Source organism: Peromyscus maniculatus, chromosome 3 (assembly GCF_049852395.1).
Source record: "Peromyscus maniculatus bairdii isolate BWxNUB_F1_BW_parent chromosome 3, HU_Pman_BW_mat_3.1, whole genome shotgun sequence".
NCBI lineage: Eukaryota > Metazoa > Chordata > Mammalia > Rodentia > Cricetidae > Peromyscus > Peromyscus maniculatus.
Genome location: NC_134854.1, coordinates 3,257,595 through 3,278,778, shown reverse-complemented (window position 1 = coordinate 3,278,778; position 21,184 = coordinate 3,257,595). Strand labels below are relative to the sequence as shown.

Genomic DNA, 21,184 nt, shown 5'->3' with positions numbered 1-21,184 from the left:
AGGGATCTGTTTGATTCTGCCTCTTTTGGGCTGGAATCACAAGAGTATACCACTTAATAGAGCTTTCTGCAGGGAGGGATTGAATTTAGGCTATTATGCTTGTAAGATAAACACTTAACTGTGTGTGTGTGTGTGTGTGTGTGTGTGTGTGTGTGTGTGTGTGTGTGTGTTGTAGACTACTCAGTGGTTAAGAGCAAACCTCTTAGAGGTTCTAGTTTGATTTCCAGCTTAATGACCTGTAGACCTATAACACCAGCCCCTGGGGATCTGAAACCCTCTCCTGACCTCCAAAGGCACAGGAATGCACGTGGTGCACAGGTACACAGACAGTCAAAGCACTCATACACATAATGTAAAATGTACTTTATTCACCAAGCTGTCAGCTCATCATTGTCTTCTTAGACTCTTTAAGATCAGACTAAAATTATTTGAATGAAGCTGTTCATCAATGATTTCTTTCATGGATTATGTCTTTGATATTGTACATAGAGAGGCATTTCCATGCCTAAAGTGATAAATAGTTTTCTCTTTGTTTTATAATTTTGTATTTTACATCTATGAATCTGTAATTTTTTTTGCACTATGTAGGGTTGTATTGGTTTTGTCATAGCATTCTTTGACACAGTACACTGTCTAAAACATATCAGATGCCAATAAATTCAAGTGCATGCATGTGTTATAAATGGGAAAAACCAAACTGGGTTTTATACTTTGAATAACAAAAATGACTTAAAAGAAAATCATTGAAAAGATTCCATTACATTAAAAAAACCTTGTGAAATTCAATATATGTATATTAATACACTAGAAGTTTGTTAGAAAAATATGTACTGGGGGAAAAAAGAGTGCTAAAATAATAAATTATCTCCAGTTCAGTGACAAAGATAGAGTATATACTATATCATATACACAGAAAACAAGATTAAAATCTCTTAGAAAAGAAGCTTGAAATTGAATTTTACGAAGGCATGTCTTTTTTTCCCCCTTTGGTAAAACTTTTATATATATATATATATAATTTTACAATACCATTCAGTTCTACATATCAGCCGTGGGTTCCCCTATTCTCCCCCTCCCACCCCCTCCCCTTACCCCCAGCCTACCCTCCATTCCCACCTCTTCCAGGACAAGTCCTCCCCCGAGGACTGCAATCAACCTGGTAGACTCAGTCCAGGGAGGTCAAGTCCCTTCGTCCCAGACTGAGCCAAGTGTCCCTGCATAAGTTCCAGGTTTCAAACAGCCAACTCATGCAATGAGCACAGGACTTGGTCCCACTGCCTAGTTGCCTCCCAAACTGATCAAGCCAATCAACTGTCTCACCTATTCAGAGGGCCTGATCCAGCTGGGGGCCCCTCAGCCTTTGGTTCATAGTTCATGTGTTTCCATTCATTTGGCTATTTTTTTTCAATAATTGAGTAAAACTGAAATTTATTATATGCCACAGTCACGAAGGCATGTCTTTTATATTTTTGCTGCTTTATTTCTAAAGTGTTTTATGCACTGTGACAATCAACAGAGGTTTATTTTCAAGGTTGTCACAGCTTATTAGACACATGTGCCCATTACATGCAGATAGTACGTAAGTAACATGAAGAATTCTGCTTGTGCAGAGTGTGTATATTTACATTCCCCTGAACAATAAAGATGGACCCAAAGAAACCCTTCCCCCTTTATAGGGTAGACTGGTTCACATTAAGGTCCCATAGGTGGAAAAGTGATGGGTAGTCACCACTTTGGTGACTTAGAGTTTCATCTGGTACCAAAATACAAAGTCCACATAAAGTCAATTTTCTCAGTAAAATCCAGAATATTTGAGAGTAAACCATTGACCTGATTTAGGAAGTGACTATATAGAAAGCCCTTGATTTTTTTCCAAGTTTCTTTACAAACTTTGGGTGCTGTTTTGTCAGAATTTATCTGTGATTTTGATTGGTATCTTTTTTTCTGCATTCAATAGATTAAATAACAAAAATAAGAGATATGTACTTAGTAATGTAAAACTCTTAAAAACAGACAAAAATCTAACCACTTCAAAGAAAACTATGATATCTATCTATCATCTATCTATCTATCTATCATCTATCTATCTATCTATCTATCTATCCATACATACATGTCATGATTTAATTTATGTTGCTGTTGATGAAATATCTTGACCAAATGCAACATAAGAAAGAATTTATTTGCCAGACAATTCTAGGTTACAGTTCATCATTTCAGGGAAGTCACATCAAAAATGCAAGAGCCAGTAACATCATATCCATAGTTAAGAACAGGGAGAAACAAATGTCTGCTTTTTTATGCTCAGATAGTTTTCTTTACTCTTAGATAGATCAGGGCCCAGACTATGAAATGATGCAGCCCACAGTGGTTTGGGTCCTCTTAGACACACACACACACATACCAAGAAAATAAAACCTCATATACATGTCCAATGGCTAACTTTCATTTAGTTAATTCCCCACTAGAGACTCTCTTACCAGGAGATTCTAGATTGTGTCAAGTTGACAGCTCAGACTAACCAGCACACTATTTTTTTTTTTTTTTAAATATTCACTACATAACTAACTTTGCTATACAGCTTCAGCCATATTGCTTTCAGGGTAAGATCTGATTGGCTGGAATGCATCATCTATTAGTTTTTATGTTCTGGCAAGATTCTTTGGCAGTTTTTGTCTTAACTGACTATGTGTGACTAAAAAGCTAAGTTTTAACTGAAATTGAGCTACTGAGAATATGGCTTCATTCTTTCATAGGAGAATGATGGTCTTAAGGAAATAGTAGTTTTTTAGATGTTCATCTACGTGCCTAAGAAAATATGTTAGTCAACTCTACAATCAACAACATCTAATTGGTGCTTCTAGTTTCTGTGCCATATTATGCTATTCTGATGGGAACTTGGCTGTGTTTTGGAAACAATCAAACAAGCCCTGAGGTAAGTACATTTCAAAGCCCATATAGGGTAGTACTTTTAATACAGTTCATTATTTGTTTTTGTCCTACATAATATCTGCCAATATTTGTTAGTTTCCAAGTGGACATGTTCTTAGAGTCCCCTTTCTAACAATTAATAGGAAAATGTAACAGTTCATTGAAATGCTCTTTTGTAGTTGACCTCACACCAAAAAGGCTTGTTGGTGTATAATGGTTTGGATCATGTACTCAGAATTATAGGAAATTAAATTCAGAACAAATAGCAAGTTTACATAAATGAGCACAGAGTTTATGTAGATGAGGATCTGTATGAAATTCCTAGGCCTTATTCATTAAATTTCTCTCAATATTTCTTATTTCTTCTTTGGTTCAGATGACACCATGAATAAGTGTGTTCATAAACCTTGTAAATCTTTGAAAATATTCAATTTATTTATTTATTCAATTTATTATTTAAGTCCTTCATGTAAATATTTGTTCTTGCTTTTAGTACGCTTCGAGCATGCTGAAAACAACAATCCATGTGTAGTCCCTGGGTGGCACGGCTTGGCGAGCTGATGGTCTTTGCTCTGATCACCCAGGCAGCTCTCAAACCAGCAATGCCTCCGGTGATCAAGGATCAGCCTTTTAACGTTTTCTGGGCTGCTCCTACTTTGTTTTGTAAGGACCATTTTGGTTTAGATATAAAACTTCAATTATTTGACATCATCCCAAATCCTTTAGAAACCCAGAGCGGATCCACGATTTCCATACTTTATCCAAATGAGCTCGGACATTACCCTTATTTCTCTGAAGATGGAAAATCCTTCTATGGTGGAATACCTCAGAATGTGAACCTCTCTGAGCACCTCAAGAAAAGTGCCAGTGACATTGCAGAAGCTGTCACTTGGTGGAGATCAGAAGGACTTGCTGTGATTGACTGGGAAGGCTGGAGGCCCCAATGGGATAGGAACTGGGCCAACAGGGTGATATATAAAAACCGCTCCTTAGCGTTCACTCGATACCACCATCCTGACTGGTCAGAAGCGAAGGTGAGAACAGTCGCCCAACAGGAATTTGAAAAGGCTGGAAGGAGTTTTATGAACGTTACTCTCACGCTGGCTTTAGAAATGAGACCAAAACGTTTATGGGGCGTCTATCTCTACCCAGACTGCTACAATTATGATTACCGGATAAATCCAGAGTTCTACACAGGTAGTTGCCCAGATGATGAAATTTTCCGCAATGATCAACTCCTGTGGCTGTGGGAAAAAAGCACAGCACTTTATCCTTCCATATATTTGAGTAAAATATTAAAATCGAACTTAAATGCACTGAAATTTGTTCATTTTCGAGTGAGAGAAGCCCTGAGAATTGCTGAAATTGCTAGAAAGGACTATGTTTTGCCAGTTTTTATTTTTTCCAGACCATTTTATTTGCAGAGTCTTGAAGCTCTGTCAGAGGTAAGAAAAAAATATAGTTATATTTAAAACAATATAAGGTTAGTAGAATATATGTAGTCTAGAAAGAAATCTTTGGGGGGCCTTATTTATTTCTCATTAAAATGTTATTCTAATATTAAAAGCGATAACTCAGCTCTGAAATTCCAAACAACTGGTAATTAGACATGCACCTAGAATTTTAGAAGATAAAAAACTCATTTAGAACTCAGAAGAATTTCTCACAGAAACTTCCTGATTGGAAATACATAAAATGGAGATTTGGGATCAAGGTGTTATCCACTCGAACTTTTCATTATACAATACTTTTCTGTTCATTGTATTAGGTTTACTGAAAAGATGGCATGGATTCCATTAAATACTTCTTAAAAGTCCACAATAGGGCTGGAGAGATGGCTCAGAGGTTGAGAGCATTGACTGGTCTTCCAGAGGTCCTGGGTTCCATTCCCAGCAACCACATGGTGGCTCACAACCATCTGTAGTGAGATCTGGTGCCCTCTTCTGGCCTGCAGTCATACATGCTGTATACATAATAAATAAATAAACTTTTTGGGGAAAAAAAAAAAAAGAGTCCACAATATGGCCTAATAGCGCCAAAGGATTGAGCAGTTTATATAAATAGATATTTTGATAATTAGTTCCAATTATCAACTTGACACAATTTAAAATCACCTGGGAAGAGCTTCTTGATGACTTGTTCAGGTTGGGTTGCCCTGCAGGCATGTCTGTGGGGGAAATGTCTTGAATTTGCTTCTTGATGTGGAAAGGCTTCAAAGTGGGATGCAGTGTTTTCTAGATTCGTTCCCTGGACCGTATGAAAGAGGAGACAGTGAGCTGAGAAATAAGAAGCATGCAGGCATCCATTCTTCCTCTACTCTTGACTGGATATGAGTGACTGCTTGAAGTTCCTGCAGTTGTTATTCAAATTCTGGCATAAGATAATGTTTATATCTTTATAGAATTTGCCTATATGTCTAATCCTGGCATTCTATTATTCTTTGGTCATATGACACCACAGTGGTTCTGCATGTGCTAACTTTTCAAGAATGGGAGGTCCTGATGTTTCATACTTTTATCATCTTTCTACATCATTCTTTGCCCTTCAGTATAAGTCTCTATATAGGGCAGAGGTAACTTCAGCTAATCTAACTGTGTTGCTGTATATGCTATGTAATTGCCTGAGAGTGTAGTGGGAAGAGGCTTGCAATCTGATCTGTGGCCAGCTCCTCTAGCCCACTGAATCTGTTGACCTTTTAAAGTTTACTTTCTTTTGATTATTTTGTTCCTGAGTAAGTACAGGAACAGATGTTTCAAGACTATCGCATAGTCTCATAAAGAGAACTCTAGCTTCTTTATGCATGTCATAGCCTCCAACGTGTAAAGAAGATAAGACTATCTCCCTTGAAGCAAGGGAATAGTATGTTCAGGACTGTCCTGGGGAAGCTTTGAAGCAGAATTCCTGGGAGAAGCTATAAATGATTCATAATTTCTGCCAAGCTACTATATTAAACACAGAAGTCAGGCAATGGTAGCACATGCCTTTTATCCTAGCATTCAGGAGGCAGAGATCCACCCAGATCTCTGTGAGTTCAAGGCCACACTGGGGAACTGAGCCAGACATAGTGACACATGCCTTTAATCCCAGCACTAACTTTAGAGGTCTGGAGGTCTGTACAAACAGACAGGAAGTGATTGATGTGACTGGGCGGAGAGAGGAAAAAATGGCAGAACAGAAAGGCATATAGGTGTGGGTATACAGGAAGTAGGTCTCTTTGGAGACTGAGGCATCTGTAAGGTGAGGTTGGCTGTGGCTTTTCCTATTCCTCTGATCTCTCAGGTTTTTACCCCAATATCTGGCTCTGGGTGTTTTATTAATAAGACCATTTAGCGATTCATCTTACATGTACAAATATTAAAAGTGCCCCGAGTATGCAACAGGTGGAGATGAAAACCAAGGATGGCATGGCAGCCATCATGCAGTTCAGCTCTGCTGGATTTTTGCCAAGCACTGTGCTGGCTCTATGAATTCTGCCATTCCACTCAGATATGGCTGTGCCAGTGTTCTACTCTTCTGCTTTTAAAAAAAGCTTTTTTTTTTTTTTTACATTTAATTTTTTTTATATGTGTATGTGTGGGTATTTGCACATGAGTGCAGGTATTCAAGGATTCCAGAAAAGGGTGTTGGGGCACGTGGGGCTGAAGTTACAGGCAGTTGTGGGCTGCCTGGCATAGGTGCTGGGAAATGAACTCCAGTCCTCTGCAAAGGCTGTATGTATTCTAAAGTGCTGAAGCATTCCCCCAGATCTTCCTCCTCTTCGTCCTTAAATATAAATTACAGGCTATCCTCTCTGAACTCTACTTCACAAGCCAATAAACCACATATTCTACCCATCAAAAAATAGACAATGTCCTAAAACAATAATTAATACATTTTAATGCTTTCCTATTGATGTGTATGCATCACAAATCAAGCAACAATATGGATTGTTTTCACCTATTGTCTTAGAAACGTAACTTTTCAAATTAAGTTTGCTTCTAAGCAATTGGTTTGTTGGTTTTTTCAAAAGTGCCTCAGCAAAAAGCTGACTAATGCTTAAGGAATGTGGTGCCATTTATGTAGTAGAAGAATGAGTGCCTTATTCATATTACTTAGAAAATTACAGATCACAAGGACTAGCAGAAGCATCCCAAAGCAGAAATTCCTGAAACTAAAATGCTTTAAAATATGAAATTGTTTGCACACTGACTTGCTGCAACAAGAGGAACATTCTACACCTGACCTCAGGTGACCGGTCACAGTGAAAACATAGACACATTACAAACACAGACACATTAAAAACATTTTTCTTTTAATTTTACAATACCATTCAGTTCTACATATCAGCTACGGGTTCCCCTATTCTCCCCCCTCCCACCTCCTCCCCTTACCCCTAGCCCACCCCCCATTCCCACCTCCTCCAGGGCAAATCCTCCCCCGAGGACTGCAATCAACCTGGTAGACTCAGTCCAGGCATGTCCAGTCCCTTCCTCCCAGACTGAGCCAAGTGTCCCTGCATAAGCTCCAGGTTTCAAACAGCCAACTCATGCAATGAGCACAGGACTTGGTCCCATTGCCTAGTTGCCTCCCAAACTGATCAAGCCAATCAACTGTCTCACCTATTCAGAGGGCCTGATCCAGCTGGGGGCCCCTCAGCCTTTGGTTCATAGTTCATGTGTTTCCATTCATTTGGCTATTTTTTTCAATAGTTGAGTAAAACCGAAATTTATTATAAGCCACAGTCGTACTAGGGACCTCCATGATATATATATATATATCGCCTCCATGGTTCTATGGGTTGTGGTCTGATTGTTCTTTATTTTATATCTAGAGTCCACTTATGAGTGAGTACATACCATGACTGTCTTTCTGGGTTTGGGTTACCTCACTCAGGATGATTTTTTCTAGTTCCATCCATTTGCCTGCAAATTTCATGCTTTCATTGTTTTTCTCTGCTGAGTAGTACTCCATTGTGTATATGTACCACATTTTTTTCATCCATTCTTCCGTTGACGGGCATCTAGGTTGCTTCCAGGTTCTGGCTATTACAAATAGTGCTGCTATGAACATAGCTGAGCATGTATCTTTATGATATGAATCAGCATTCCTTGGGTGTATGCCCAAGAGTGGGATGGCTGGGTCTTGAGGTAGTTCGATTCCTAATTTTCTGAGAAACAGCCATACTGATTTCCACAGTGGTTGTACAAGTTTACATTCCCACCAACAGTGGAGGAGTGTTCCCTTTGCTCCACATCCTCTCCAGCATTGACTGTCATTGGTGTTTTTGATCGTAGCCATTCTGACAGGTATAAGGTGGTATCTCAGAGTTGTTTTGATTTGCATTTCTCTGATGATTAAGGATGTTGAGCATTTCTTTAAATGTCTTTCAGCCATTTGTAGTTCTTGTTTTGTGAATTCTCTGTTTAGCTCTTTAGCTCATTTTTTAATTGGACTGTTCAGTATTTTGATGTCTAGTTTCTTGAGTTCTTTATATACTGTGGAGATCAATCCTCTGTCAGATGTGGGGTTGGAGAAGATCTTTTTCCATTTTGTTGGCTGTCTTTTTGTCTTATTGACTCTGTCTTTTGTCCTGCAAAAGCTTCTCAGTTTCGAGAGGTCCCATTTATTAATTGTTGTGCTGTTGGTGTTTTATTTAGGAAATGGTCTCCGGTGCCAATGCGTTCAAGAGTGCTTCTTACTTTCTTTTCTATTAAGTTTAATGTAACTGGATTTATGTTCAGGTCTTTCATCCACTTGGACTTGAGTTTTGTGCATGGTGACAGGTATGGATCTATTTGTAATCTTTTACATATTGACATCCATTTGTTGAAGATACGTTCTTTTTTCCATTACGGTTTTGGCTCCTTTGTCAAAAACCAGGTGTTCATATGTGCATGGATTAATGTCAGGGTCTTCAATTCGATTCCATTGGTCCATATGTCGGTTTTTATACCAGTACCAAGCTATTTTTATTACTATAGCTCTATAGTAGAGTTTGAGGTCAGGGATGGTGATATCTCCAAAGGTTGCTTTATCGTATAGGATTCTTTTAGCTATCCTGGGTCTTTTGTTTTTTCATATGAAGTTGAGTATTTTTCTTTCCAAGTCTGTGACAAATTGTGTTGGGATTTTGATGGGGATTGCATTGAATCTGTAGATTGCTTTTGGTAAGATTGCCATTTTACTATGTTAATCCTACCTATCCATGAGCATGGGAGATCCTTCCATTTTTTGATATCTTCTTCAATTTCTTTCTTTAGAGATTTAAAGTTCTTATCAAAAAGGTCCTTCACTTGTTTAGTTAGTGTTATCCCAAGGTATTTTATATTATTTGTGGCTATTGTAAAGGGTGATGTTTCTCTGACTTCTTTCTCAGCCCTTTTATCATTTGTGTATAAGAGGGCTATTGATTTTTTTGAGTTGATCTTGTATCCTGCCACTTTACTGAAGGAGTTTATCAGCTGTAGGAGTTCCCTGGTAGAGTTTTTGGGGTCACTATGTATACTATCATATCATCTGCAAATAGTGAAGGTTTGACTTCTTCCTTGCCAATTTGTATCCCTTTGATCTCCTTTTGTTGTCTTATTGCTCTAGCTAGAACTTCTAGTACTATATTGTATAAATATGGGGAGAGTGGACAGCCTTGTCTTGTTCCTGAATTTAGTGGTATCTCTTTGAGTTTCTCTCCATTTAATTTGATGTTTGCTGTTGGCTTGCTATAAATTGCTTTTATTATGTTTTGAAATGTTCCTTGTATTCCTTATCTTTCTAAGACATTTATCATGAAGGGGTGTTGGATTTTGTCAAAGGCTTTTTCAGCATCTAAGGAGATGATCAGGTGTTTTTTTTCTTTCAGTTTGTTTATATGGTGTATTACATTGACTGATTTTCATATGTTGAACCATCCTTGCATCCCTGCGATGAATCCTACTTGGTCGTGATGGATGATTGTTTTGATGTATTCTTGGATTCGGTTTGCCAATATTTTGTTGAGTATTTTTGCATCAATGTTCATGAGGGAGATTGGTCTGTAGTTCTCTTTCTTTGTTGCATCTTTGTGTGGTTTGGGTATCAGGGTAATTGTAGCCTCATAAAAAGAGTTTGGTAGTGTTCCTTCTGTTTCTATTGTGTGGAACACTTTGAAGAGTATTGGTATTAGTTCTTTGAAAGTCTGGTAGAATTCTGCACTGAAACCATCTGGTCCTGGGCTTTTTTTGGTTGGGAGACTTTTGATGACTGTTTCTATTTCTTTAGGGGTTATTGGTCTATTTAAATGGTTTATCTGGTCTTGATTTAATTTTGGTATGTGGTATTTATCCAGAAAATTGTCCATTTCTTCCTGGTTTTCCATTTTTGTGGAGTACAGGTTTTTGAAGTGTGATCTGACGATTCTCTGGATTTCCTTGTTGTCTGTTGTTATGTCTCCCTTTTCATTTCTGATTTTGTGAATTTGGGTGCTCTCTCTTTGCCTTTTGGTTAATTTGGCTAGGGGTTTGTCTATCTTGTTGATTTTTTCAAAGAACCAACTCTTTGTTTCATTGATTTTTTTGTATTGTTCTCTTGTTTTCTATTTCGTTGATTTCAGCCCTCAATTTGATTATTTCCTGGCGTCTATTTCTCCTGGGTGAGTTTGTTTCTTTTTCTTCTAGAGCTTTCAGTTGTGCTGTTAATTCATTGGTATGGGATTGCTCCATCTTCTTTATGTGTGCATTTAGTGCTATGAATTTTCCTCTTAGCACTGCTTTCATAGTGTCCCATAAGTTTGGGTATGTTGTGCTTTCATTTTCATTGAATTCTAGGAAATCTTTAATTTCTTTCTTTATTTCTTCCTTGACCCATTGATGTTTCAGGTGGGCATTATTCAGTTTCCATGAGTTTGTGGGTTTTCTATAATTGTTGTTGTTGTTGAGGCATGGTGGTCTGTTGAGGCATGGTGGTCTGATAAGATACAGGAGGTTATTCCAATTTTTTTTGTATCTGTTGAGATTTGTTTGGTGTCCAAGCATGTGGTCAATTTGTGAGAAGGTTCCATGGGGTGCTGAGAAGAAGGTATATTCTTTTGTGTTAGGATGGAATGTTCTGTAGATATATATCTATTAGGTCCATTTGAGTCATAACATCTGTTAGGTCCTTTATTTCTTTGTTAAGTTTCAGTCTGGTAGATCTGTCTTTTGGTGAGAGTGGTGTGTTGAAATCTCCCACTACTAATGTGTGGGGTTTGATGTGCGTTTTAAACTTTAGTAGTGTTTCTTTTATGAATGTGGGTGCTTTTGTATTTGGAGCATAAATGTTTAGAATCGAGACTTCATCTTGGTGGATTTTTCCCGTGATAAATATGTAATGTCCATCCTGATCTCTTTTGATTGATTTTAGTTTGAAGTCTATTTTAGTAGATATTAGGATAGCTACACCAGCTTTTTTCTTAGGTCCATTTGCTTGGAAAGCCTTTTCCCAGCCCTTTACTCAGAGGTAGTGTCTGTCTTTGGAGTTAAGGTGTGTTTCTTGTATGCAGCAAATGGATGAGTCCTGTTTTCTTATCCATTCTGTTAGCCTGTGTCTTTTTATAGGTGAGTTGAGACCGTTGATATTGATGGATATTAATGACCAGTGATTGTTAATTCCTGTTATTTTTTGTGGTTATGTTGTGTTGTCCTTCTGTGGTGTATGTTGGTGTGGGATTATCTATTGCTTGATTTTTCATGGATGTGTTTAGCTTCTTTGGGTTGGATTTTCCCTTCTAGTGCTTTCTGTAGGGCTGGGTTTATGGACAGGTATTGATTAAATCTGGTTTTATCCTGGAATATTTTGTTTACTCCGCCTATGGTGATTGAGAGTTTTGCTGGGTATAATAGTCTGGGTTGGCATCCATGGTCTCTTAGTGTCTGCATAAGATTTGTCCATGATCTTCTAGCTTTCATAGACTCTATTGAGTAGTCTGGTGTTATTCTGATGGGTTTGCCTTTATATATTACTTGGTCTTTTTCCTTTGCAGCTCTTAATATTTTTTCTTTGTTCTGTGTGTTTAGTGTTTTGATTATTATGTTTGATTATTATGTAGCCAGGGGACTTTTTTTTTTTTTTTTGGATCTAGCCTATTCGGTGTTCTGTAAGCTTTTTGTATCTTCATAGGTATTTCTTTCTTTAGGTTAGGAAAGTTTTCTTCTATGATTTTGTTGAATATATTTTCTGTGCCTTTGAGTTGGTATTCTTCTCCTTCTTCTATCCCTATTATTCTTAGGTTTGGTCTTTTCATGGTGTCCCAAATTTCCTGGACGTTTTGTGTTATGACTTTTTTGTCTTTAGTGTTTTCTTTGACTGACGAATCTATTTTATCTATTGTGTCTTCAGTGTCAGAGATTCTCTGTTCCATCTCTTGCAATTGGTTGGTTATACTTGTTTCTGTAGTTCCTGTTCGTTTTGTCAGGATTTCTATTTCCAGCATTCCCTCAGCATGTGTTTTCTTTATTGCCTCAAATTCATTTTTCAGATCTTGGAATGTTTCTTTCATCTGTTTAATTGCTTTTTCTTGGCTTTCTTTGATTTCTTCCCATTTTTTGTTCATTTTTTTCTTCCATTTCTTTAAGGGAGTTTTTTATTTCCTCTTTAATGGAGTTTTTTATTTCCTCTTTAAGGGAAGTTTTTATTTCCTCTTTAAGGGAGTTTTTCATTTCCTCTTTAAGGAAAGTTTTTATTTCCTCTTTGAGGGAATGTTTTATTTCTTCTTTAAGGGCCTCTATCATCTTCTTAAAGTCATTTTTAGGGTTGATTTCTTCTGTTTCTTCTGTCTTGGTATGTTCAGGTCTTGCAGGTGTAGAATCACTACATTCTGATGTTGCCATATAGGTCTTTACGTTGTTGCCTGTATTTTTGCACTGGCGTCTACTCATCTCTTCCTCTGTGCGGTGCAGGTGGTGTCTGTGTCTGAGAATGCCTCTCTTGTTCTAATTTTTAGTCTTGGTTTAGTAGGATATCTTGGTTAAATTGGTGTTATTGGGCTATTTCTTCAGGGGTAGCTGATCTCAGTCGGAGAAGTATATACTTATGATTCTGGTGATCTGGTTTGGTGGCTGGGCAGCGCCTTCTTCTGTGTTCCCAGGCCACGTTTTGTTCATCTGTCAACTCCTCAGCTGATCTTGTTTCTTCAGACTTCAAACTGTAGGCATCTGAATCCTCTCCCAGATGGGTTTCAGCTGAGCAGGGTAGTCTCACCAACACCTCCAAGTTGTTGGGTTTCACAGGGTCAGCAGCTGGGCCCTGGGTTGTCCTCAGACAGAGTGTTCAGAACTCGTTCTGGTTCTGTCCCACGGAGATAGCTTCTTCCCTGGGTGTTGGGGTTAGAGGTGTCCCTGTTCCAAGCTGCGTCTGCTTGTCTCTGTCACCGGGCTTGTCTACCTCTGCGGTCCGCCGCCAGGCCTGTATGTCCCTGTCAGCTGCCGCTGGGTCTGTCTGCCTCTGTGGGTTGCTGCAGGGCCTGTATGTCTCTGCCAGCTGCCGCAGGGCCTGTATATCTCTGCCAGCTGCTACCGCAGGCCTACCTACCTCTGCTTGTCACTGCCGCTGGGCCCGTCTACCTCTGCGGGCCGCCACTGGGCCTGTATGTCTCTGCCAGCTGCCGCAGGGCCTGTATGTCCCTGTTGGCCGCTGCGGGCCTACCTGCGTCTGCTGTCTGCTTGTCTCCACCGCCGGGCCCATCTTAAAAACATTTTTTAGTAAAATTATTTTTATGAGATTTTGTATGAGATTTCTATAAAACATGAAAATGAATTTTGTATTTAGACTTGGATTTCATACTGCAATGTTTTATTCTGTATATGCAGATAGTCTAAAATCTGAAAAAGTCAGAAATTTGAAATACTTCTGGTTCCAAGCATTTCAAATAAGGGATACTCAATTCTTGTGATTGGAACGTCACTACAAGCTTGGCTGTGGTCTGGAAATTTGCCCATCTGGTCCTTGAGTGCTCCAGCCTTTCAAAGGATTTCTAATACATCCCAGGGGAGGAAAAATGTAGACCATTTCCTCTGTTGTTCATCCTACCTTTCCTCTCATTCTGCTTCTCATTTCTTTGCTTTTGGTCCAAAACCCTGAACATAATCTCCTCCTCAATATCTAATCTACCCAGTCACACAGCCTGAAAGTCACTTGGTGCCTTGTTTCTTTTTTTTTCCTGTTGTCTAACAGGTAACTAAGTCACTTGGTGCCTTGTTTCTTTTTTTTTCCTGTTGTCTAACAGGTAACTAAGTCACTTGGTGCCTTGTTTCTTTTTTCTGTTATCTAACAGGTAATTAGGAATTGTATATCTGAATTTAAATAGCTCTCCAATAGGCTCCCTCTTCTTCTTTTTTTTTTGACTGATATTGCATTTCTTGGGTCTTTATAATTTTTCCCAAAACAATTTCCAACTTCCCTAGTTATTATCTTTGATCTCCAATGTCTTAACATCCCTATCCTATGCTTTCTTTATATGGCTGCAAAAATGTATCTTCCTAAAGTTGAAAATTTGTATCATTCCAGAAATAAGTACTTGTGGGTAAGACTTTGTTTTATTGGTAAGATTTAGTCTTTGACAATTTCATACACTATGTAATGCATTTTGACTACTCTCATCCTCTACCCTCTCATATGTCCTCCTGGCTCCGGAGACCTTCCCCTTCTACAACCCTCCCATGTTCATGCCTCTGTATTTTGATTTGTGATCTTGATTTTAAAATGGCTGTCTATGTGACTGTGTGTTTGGAGGTATCCATTGGTACCTGGTGGATTCACTACTGTGTATACTATGACTGAAGACAAGGATAGACTCTTCCAGAGTCTCCCAGTAGCCAATAGGATGGCAAGGAGGGTAGGGTCCCAGGAGCTCCTCCAATCCATGATCCACTATCGACAGGGCCAGTCTTGTGCTGGCCCAGTGTCGGCAACTGCAGTTGCTTTGATATCATGTCTGAAATGGCTGTGTCATGCTTTGCAGACAGACGTTTGCAGCCTTTATCTATATTTCTATCCAGAACCTTAGAGGGGATAGGACACTGTTATATTGAAGGCTGAGTACTTAACTGTCACTTCCTGGAACCTTGAGTAGCCATGAATCTCTGTGTTCATTGAGACTTTCATCGAAAAGAAAAGCTTCTCTGTTAAGTAGCATTTGGCTATGAGCCTAAGCATAAATATTAAGAAGGCAGTTTGACATTCTATAAACAATAATATTCAGTTCCCTCATACAGCCCAATTTCCCTTATCATGGGTTTTTAAATTGTTATTTTTGAGATTATAAATTGATTGCAACATTTTTTCTTTTCCTTTCCCCCTCTAAACCCTCCCATATACTATATAACCCTCTCCACCCTCCTTCAAATTCACTTTAAATTCCTTTTTTATTGCACATATGTAAATCTCTCTCTCTCTTTCTCTCTCTCTCTCTCTCTACACACACACACACACACACACACACACACACACACACACACACACGCATATATATTCCTAAATATAACCTGTTCAGTCTGTATAATGCTTCCTGTATGTATGTTTTCAGTATTGATGTTTGGCACTTGACAGCCAATTGGTGTGCTCTTCCCTGGGAAAGGTCACCTCTCTCATTCCCAGCTTTCCCTAGTTGCCTATAGTTCTCTGTGTAGGGTTTAGACCTCATGGGCTTTTCTCCAGCCAGTTTGGCATGTTTATTGGTATCATCCTTGTTCAACCCACATTTGGACAGTCATGTTCTTGAGGCTTGAAGGTATAGCTTCTGATATTACTAGGAGATGCAAGCTCACAGTAAACTCTTTGATCCTCTGGTTCTTAAAATCTTTCCAGCCTTAGGTACAGGAATGTTTTGTGGATGTATTTATTGGGACTGGGCTCCATAACTAATTTTTGGTTGGGTGTGGTTGCTGTAAAGGTCTCTGCTGTGGAATGTCGTTCTATATGCTGTGAATGTGTGTTGCTCTGATTGGTTGATAAATAAAATGCTGATTGGCCAGTAGCCAGGCAGAACATACAGGTGGGATAAGCAGACAAGAATTCTGGGAAGAGGAAGGCTGAGTCAGGAGCCACCAGCCAGACACAAAGGAAGCAAGATGATAAGGCAAAAATGAGAAAAGGTACCGAGCCACGTGGCTAAACATAGATAAGAATTATGGGTTAATCTAAGTGTAAGAGCTAGTTAATAATAAGCCTGAACTAGTGGCCATACAGTTTTGTAATTAATATAGGCCTCTGTGTGTTTATTTGGGTCTGAGTGGCTATGGACCAGGCAGGGCACAGGAAAACTTCCAACTACATGTCTCTGTTGAGAAAAGAAGTTCCCTTGATGGGGGGTTAATACTACACTTATATATAAGTAGAAAGACAAGTGTTCATTGAATGTTGCTAGAGATTATGCTGGCTTAGTAAGTTAGTGGTTGTGATCTTCTCCACTAACTCTGTCTTCACTAGCACCGAGTAGTTAGCTTGTTTCCAGTACCAGGCATGGTGTCCCTCTTGTTGAGCTGTTGAGCAGACCTTAACTCTAATTAGAGAGATGTTGGCTATTGACTAGGTTTATGGTAACATGTTTGGATTCTCTCCTGTGGAGCAGGCCTCAAACCCAATCAGACAAATCAGTAGCTTATTCTCATAAAAATAGTGGCCACATCTTTTCTGGTATGTTGGCCCCATAGTTTGCAGGATTCACAGCTGGGTGAGACCACTAATGCCCTTTCTCCCCTAGCAGCCTGCATAGCACCTCCGGGTACTAGAAAATCAAGCCAGTCAGGAGGGAACTTCTAGTTCTGTCTCGGTTTTATTTTTCTATATCTTACATCAAGGTATGTGGTGTGTTCATCACTAAGGTGTCATCAAGGAGTAGGGCAACTAAAGGGAAATGCAACAGTCCATGTTACAAGGCCTCTGGGGTCTTCCTGACAACACATAACAAAGTATCCTACACCTGGCACTGAGGTTTTTGTTCAACACCCAACGGCTTTTAGAAACAGCACTATCTTAATACTCATAAGTAGGTGATTTTTCTCTGCACATGGCTCTGTTTATGTACAAGGACCCATTTGTTCTTACTTTTCTTCCAAATCCTGTGTGCTTTATCATAGGAAACAGCTCTTTAGGTCGCTGCATTCTTATTTGAATGAGCCTCTGTCTTTTGTCTTCCCTTTGAACAGGAAACCAACTCTACTCTCTCTACTGTGTCTTATGAAAACATTCTCATTCTCAAAGACCTATCTAAAATGTCACCTGTTCAAAGAAAGCTTCTCAGACTATGCCATGATTCCTTTAATCTAGAGATACTGTGTGGGGGCTATAAATATGGATATTAGTTTACTGTATTGTCATTACTTGTTTCTATGTTTACCTTAACATTTTACAGAACTTCAGACTAGGGACTGGAGTCTATTTGCTTTTATAGCCTCACTGTTTAGAGTATTTTCTGGAATACTGGGCTATTATCAGATAACCTAAAATGGCCAAATCACCCTTTCTGGTTCTTCTATAACTGTTTTCTTTATGAACACAAATATAATCTTAGTCGTTAAGCAGTGCCTAAAATGACTTGATAGACATTTCTCCTGGCCCTTCTCTTCTGTAGGAGGACTTGGTGCATACAATTGGTGAAAGTGCTGCCTTGGGAGCAGCAGGAATGATACTGTGGGGAGGATACGAATATTCTGATTCAAGGGTAAGTAGTGATTTCTCCGTTACATTCTAGACAGTGATTTTTACTGAAAAAGGTTCTCTCACATCAGTTGGCTGCTGATTATTTGTTTCCTTTGCTTTAACAAAGTTCAAAGACTGTATGTAGGGATCAATGCTGATCATCCAATTCTATACCAGACAGTGGTTAACAGCAGGGGGGACAAACACAATCTTCAACTGGGCAGCCTAAAGTACGGAACTGATTATTATATTCTATGGGCATAATTTGTGGCATGTTAAGTAACTGCTCTCAGTCTTACTTCTTCATTTAAAAATTGTATTGTAATTAAACCCACAATGCAGATATTTTAGTCAAAAATGCTGTTGTATATACCTGACAAGTTATTATGAAAATTTGAAAATAATTTTGTTAAGATTGGATTCTCTACAATTATTTTTCATTTTCATGGTAGCTTATAATACTCGGGGGGAAAATTGTACATATACAATAGTTGATTGATATTTTTAAAATTTTGTAGTTAGAATATCTAACATGGCATTTATTTTATAACAAATTTGGAAGTGCATAATCCAGCATTATCAATTATAGATATGAGGTTACACAGCAGATCTTTAGTATTTATTTGTCTAGCATGTGTGTCCTTTTCAACGTGTTGATTTGACTATTTAGATATTTCCTGTATAAATGGACACATACAGTACTTTTTCTTCTTCAATTTCTTATTTTACTTAGCACAATTTCTTCTGGATTTACTAGCACTGTCCTAAATGACAGAATTTCCTTCTATTTTTTAAGGTTTAATTATATTCCATTGTATGCAACACATATTCATTACTCATTTATCTCTTGATGGACATTTGCATTAGTTACAATTCCTGACTTCAAAGAATAGTACTGTATTGAATACAGAAGTATGAATGTCACTTCCAGATCATTATTCAAACTCTTTTGTATCTATGTCCATAACTGTGTGTATGAGCACATATTTGTGTATGTGCATATATAGGTATGAGTCATATGATAACTCTACTTTTAATTTTTTGAAGAATTCTGTACTGTATTCCATAGGTCTTGTATCTTTTTTTATTTGGACCAACAGGGTGAAAGGGTTCCGAACAATGTCATTAAGACATGCAATCTCTACATATGTTTTAGCATTTGCCAGCCTTACAAGTGTGTGGTAATGTCTCATTGTAGCTCTGATTTGCACTTTTCTGGGAATGAGAGATGTTTATTCAAGTCTTTTCTACTTATTTGTGCAAACAACAAAGTGACTTTGCCAACTGTTTTTTCTTGAGACAAAAATGTCACTATATAACTGGCTTAGAACTTTCTATAATAACTAGTCTGGCATTGAACTCACAGAGATCCCCCTGCCTCTGCCTTCCAGTAGAGTGCTGGGATTAAAGATGTGTGCTATCATGCCTGGATCTTTTCTTTTATCTATATTTCCTATGTTAGGGATGGAATCTAAGGCTTCACACATTTAAGGGCTGTACCAGTGAGCTGTGTTTCCAGCTCTCATTGTACCTCGCATTTTCAGATAGGAGCTAGGAAAGTTGCCTAGGATGGCCTTGAACTCAACTCTGTAGGTCCCTGAAGCTGCAGACTTGTGATTCTCTTGCCTCAGTCCCCCAAGAAGCTGAGGTTATAGGCCTATACCACCAAACCTGGCTACTTTGTGTATTTTTTTCCCCATTCAGTTACTGTGTGTGCTACTTTGGGTTATTTAGACTTCAGATATGTTGCTAGTTACTGTAGGTAATAGGAATTTTGCACGTATTTTCCACTACTCTGTAGGATGCCTTTCCATTCTCTTGACTGTTTTGTTTTCTTTTCTGGGTGTGCAGAAGTGTTTAGTCTGACACTTCTCGTTTATTTCTGCTTTTGTCACCCATGCTTTTGGTCTCATGTAAGAGAACTGTCACAATTGACAGGAAGCAGGAAGAAAAAACAGTTTTCTGCTAAGGTTTTATCAGTTACTGGCTTTTTATGTTCAAGTTTAAACCACTTTGTGTGAAGTTTCCTATGTTGTATGGCTGGTGGCTCAATTTTGTTTGGACAGTTCTTCCCAACACTATTTTTTAACAAGTTGGTCTTTTCTGTGTGTGTGTTCTTGACATCCTTGTCAAAGATCAGTTGATTGTGCATGTATGAGTTTATTTCTGGACTCCAATCTGTTCTTTAAGCATCTCTCATTTTTTCCCCCACAGGAGGCTTGCTTATCTGTGCAACAAACTATTCAAGGGCTATTGGGCCCCTATGTTCTCAATGTAACCTCTGCAGCCAACCTCTGCAGTCAAAGTCTATGTAACAGTCATGGACGATGTGTTCGAAAGACAGCTGAATCCTCCTTTTATCTGCATATGCCTGAAGATAGCCACAAGAATTATGTCATAAAAAAGGGTTTCAAATTTGTCATTTCTGCAAGGAGTAAGCAGAAGACAATAATGAATATGAAGAATGGATTTGTGTGTCATTGTTACTATGGCTGGCACGGAGAGTCCTGCAGATTGCGCTTTCCAAATCTCTCGAGTCGGAAGAACAAGGCTTCTATAGCTGCATTTAATTCATTAGCCTTTCTTATGACTTTAACTGTGACTCTGATGAATTTTTTTCTTATTCCCTACTCTCATGTCAATTTTTTCTTAAAATACTAAAGAGAAGAAAATGCCATTTTTCTCTGATTTCAACCCATTTATAAACAATTTTTAGTTTTAAATTCCAAGCAAACTGTTTGTTGGGTGTTCACTTTGTGCTAGGCAATAAGAACAGACCTGTCCTCGTGGAGCTTTGCAGCTGGAAGTTTCTCAAGGTCCCACCCAGCCCCATGGGTAGGGTTGAATCTCTCCCACTTGCGGTATGCAGATGCTTATAAAATAATCACTCAGAGGCTTATTATATTAATTACCAACTGTATGGTCTATGGTCAGGCTTCTTACTTGCTAGTTTTTTCAACTGAACATAACCCATTCCTATAATCTATATGTTGCCATGTGGTCATGGCATTATCAGTCTGCTGACATCTTGTTGTTCCTTCAGCAGCGGCTCGCATGGTCTGCCCCATTCTCCTTTTCTTCTCCTCCCTCTCCAGCTCAAATGTCCCACCCAACTCACCTAATTCTGCCTCACCATTGGCCAAACAGCTTTATTTATCTAACAATCAGAGCAACACATATTCACAGTATACAGAAAGACACCCCACAGCCGAGCTTAGAAATAAGCAGTCAATAGACACACATCTATGATGGTGATAGTATTCTACAGAATAAAGAGAAAACAGGCTTAAGGAATGAGGACGGACTAGAGTGCACCAGGAATGTTATGTAAGATAGTCACATAGTGCCTCTCTAGTGAGAAGATCAGACAGCAGAAGAGACAGGTCAATACTATCAGGGAGCCAGACATAACAGTTTCCTTATGTAATCTGAGCACCTGGAAGGCAGAAGCAGATTGTAACTTCAAGGCCAGCTTGGTTTACACAGTGAGTTAAAAACCAGTCAAGATAACACAGTGAGAGTTTATCTCAAAAAAGGAAAATAAAACTAAAAAGGAAAAAAATCCAAAAGAATTTGTCTGAGGAAAGTGTTCTTGAAATAAGGAAAAGCAAGTCCAGAGGAAACAACT

At 38.6% G+C, this 21,184-nt stretch overlaps 1 protein-coding gene across 1 annotated transcript; it reads left to right on the top strand.

Annotated features, from left to right (window-relative positions):
• The first annotated feature begins 2,656 nt into the window (after positions 1-2,656).
• LOC102920571 (hyaluronidase-4-like) lies at positions 2,657-20,290 on the top strand. Its single transcript, XM_006988405.4, has 4 exons — positions 2,657-2,935; positions 3,425-4,376; positions 17,489-17,578; positions 19,771-20,290. Exons 2-4 carry the CDS (start codon positions 3,456-3,458, stop codon positions 20,215-20,217), a joined length of 1,458 nt encoding a protein of 485 aa, XP_006988467.1. The 5' UTR covers positions 2,657-2,935; positions 3,425-3,455; the 3' UTR covers positions 20,218-20,290.
• The last annotated feature ends 894 nt before the right edge of the window (positions 20,291-21,184 follow it).

What these genes read in the sequence shown, in the direction of transcription:
- LOC102920571 (XM_006988405.4), top strand. Translation starts at nt 3,456, where the DNA reads ATGTGTAGTCCCTGGGTGGCACGGCTTGGCGAGCTGATGGTCTTTGCT. An exon ending in GTCTTGAAGCTCTGTCAGAG is followed by an intron (nt 4,377 to 17,488) that starts GTAAGAAAAAAA and finishes TCTCTTCTGTAG; the next exon opens with GAGGACTTGGTGCATACAAT. An exon ending in ACGAATATTCTGATTCAAGG is followed by an intron (nt 17,579 to 19,770) that starts GTAAGTAGTGAT and finishes TTTCCCCCACAG; the next exon opens with GAGGCTTGCTTATCTGTGCA.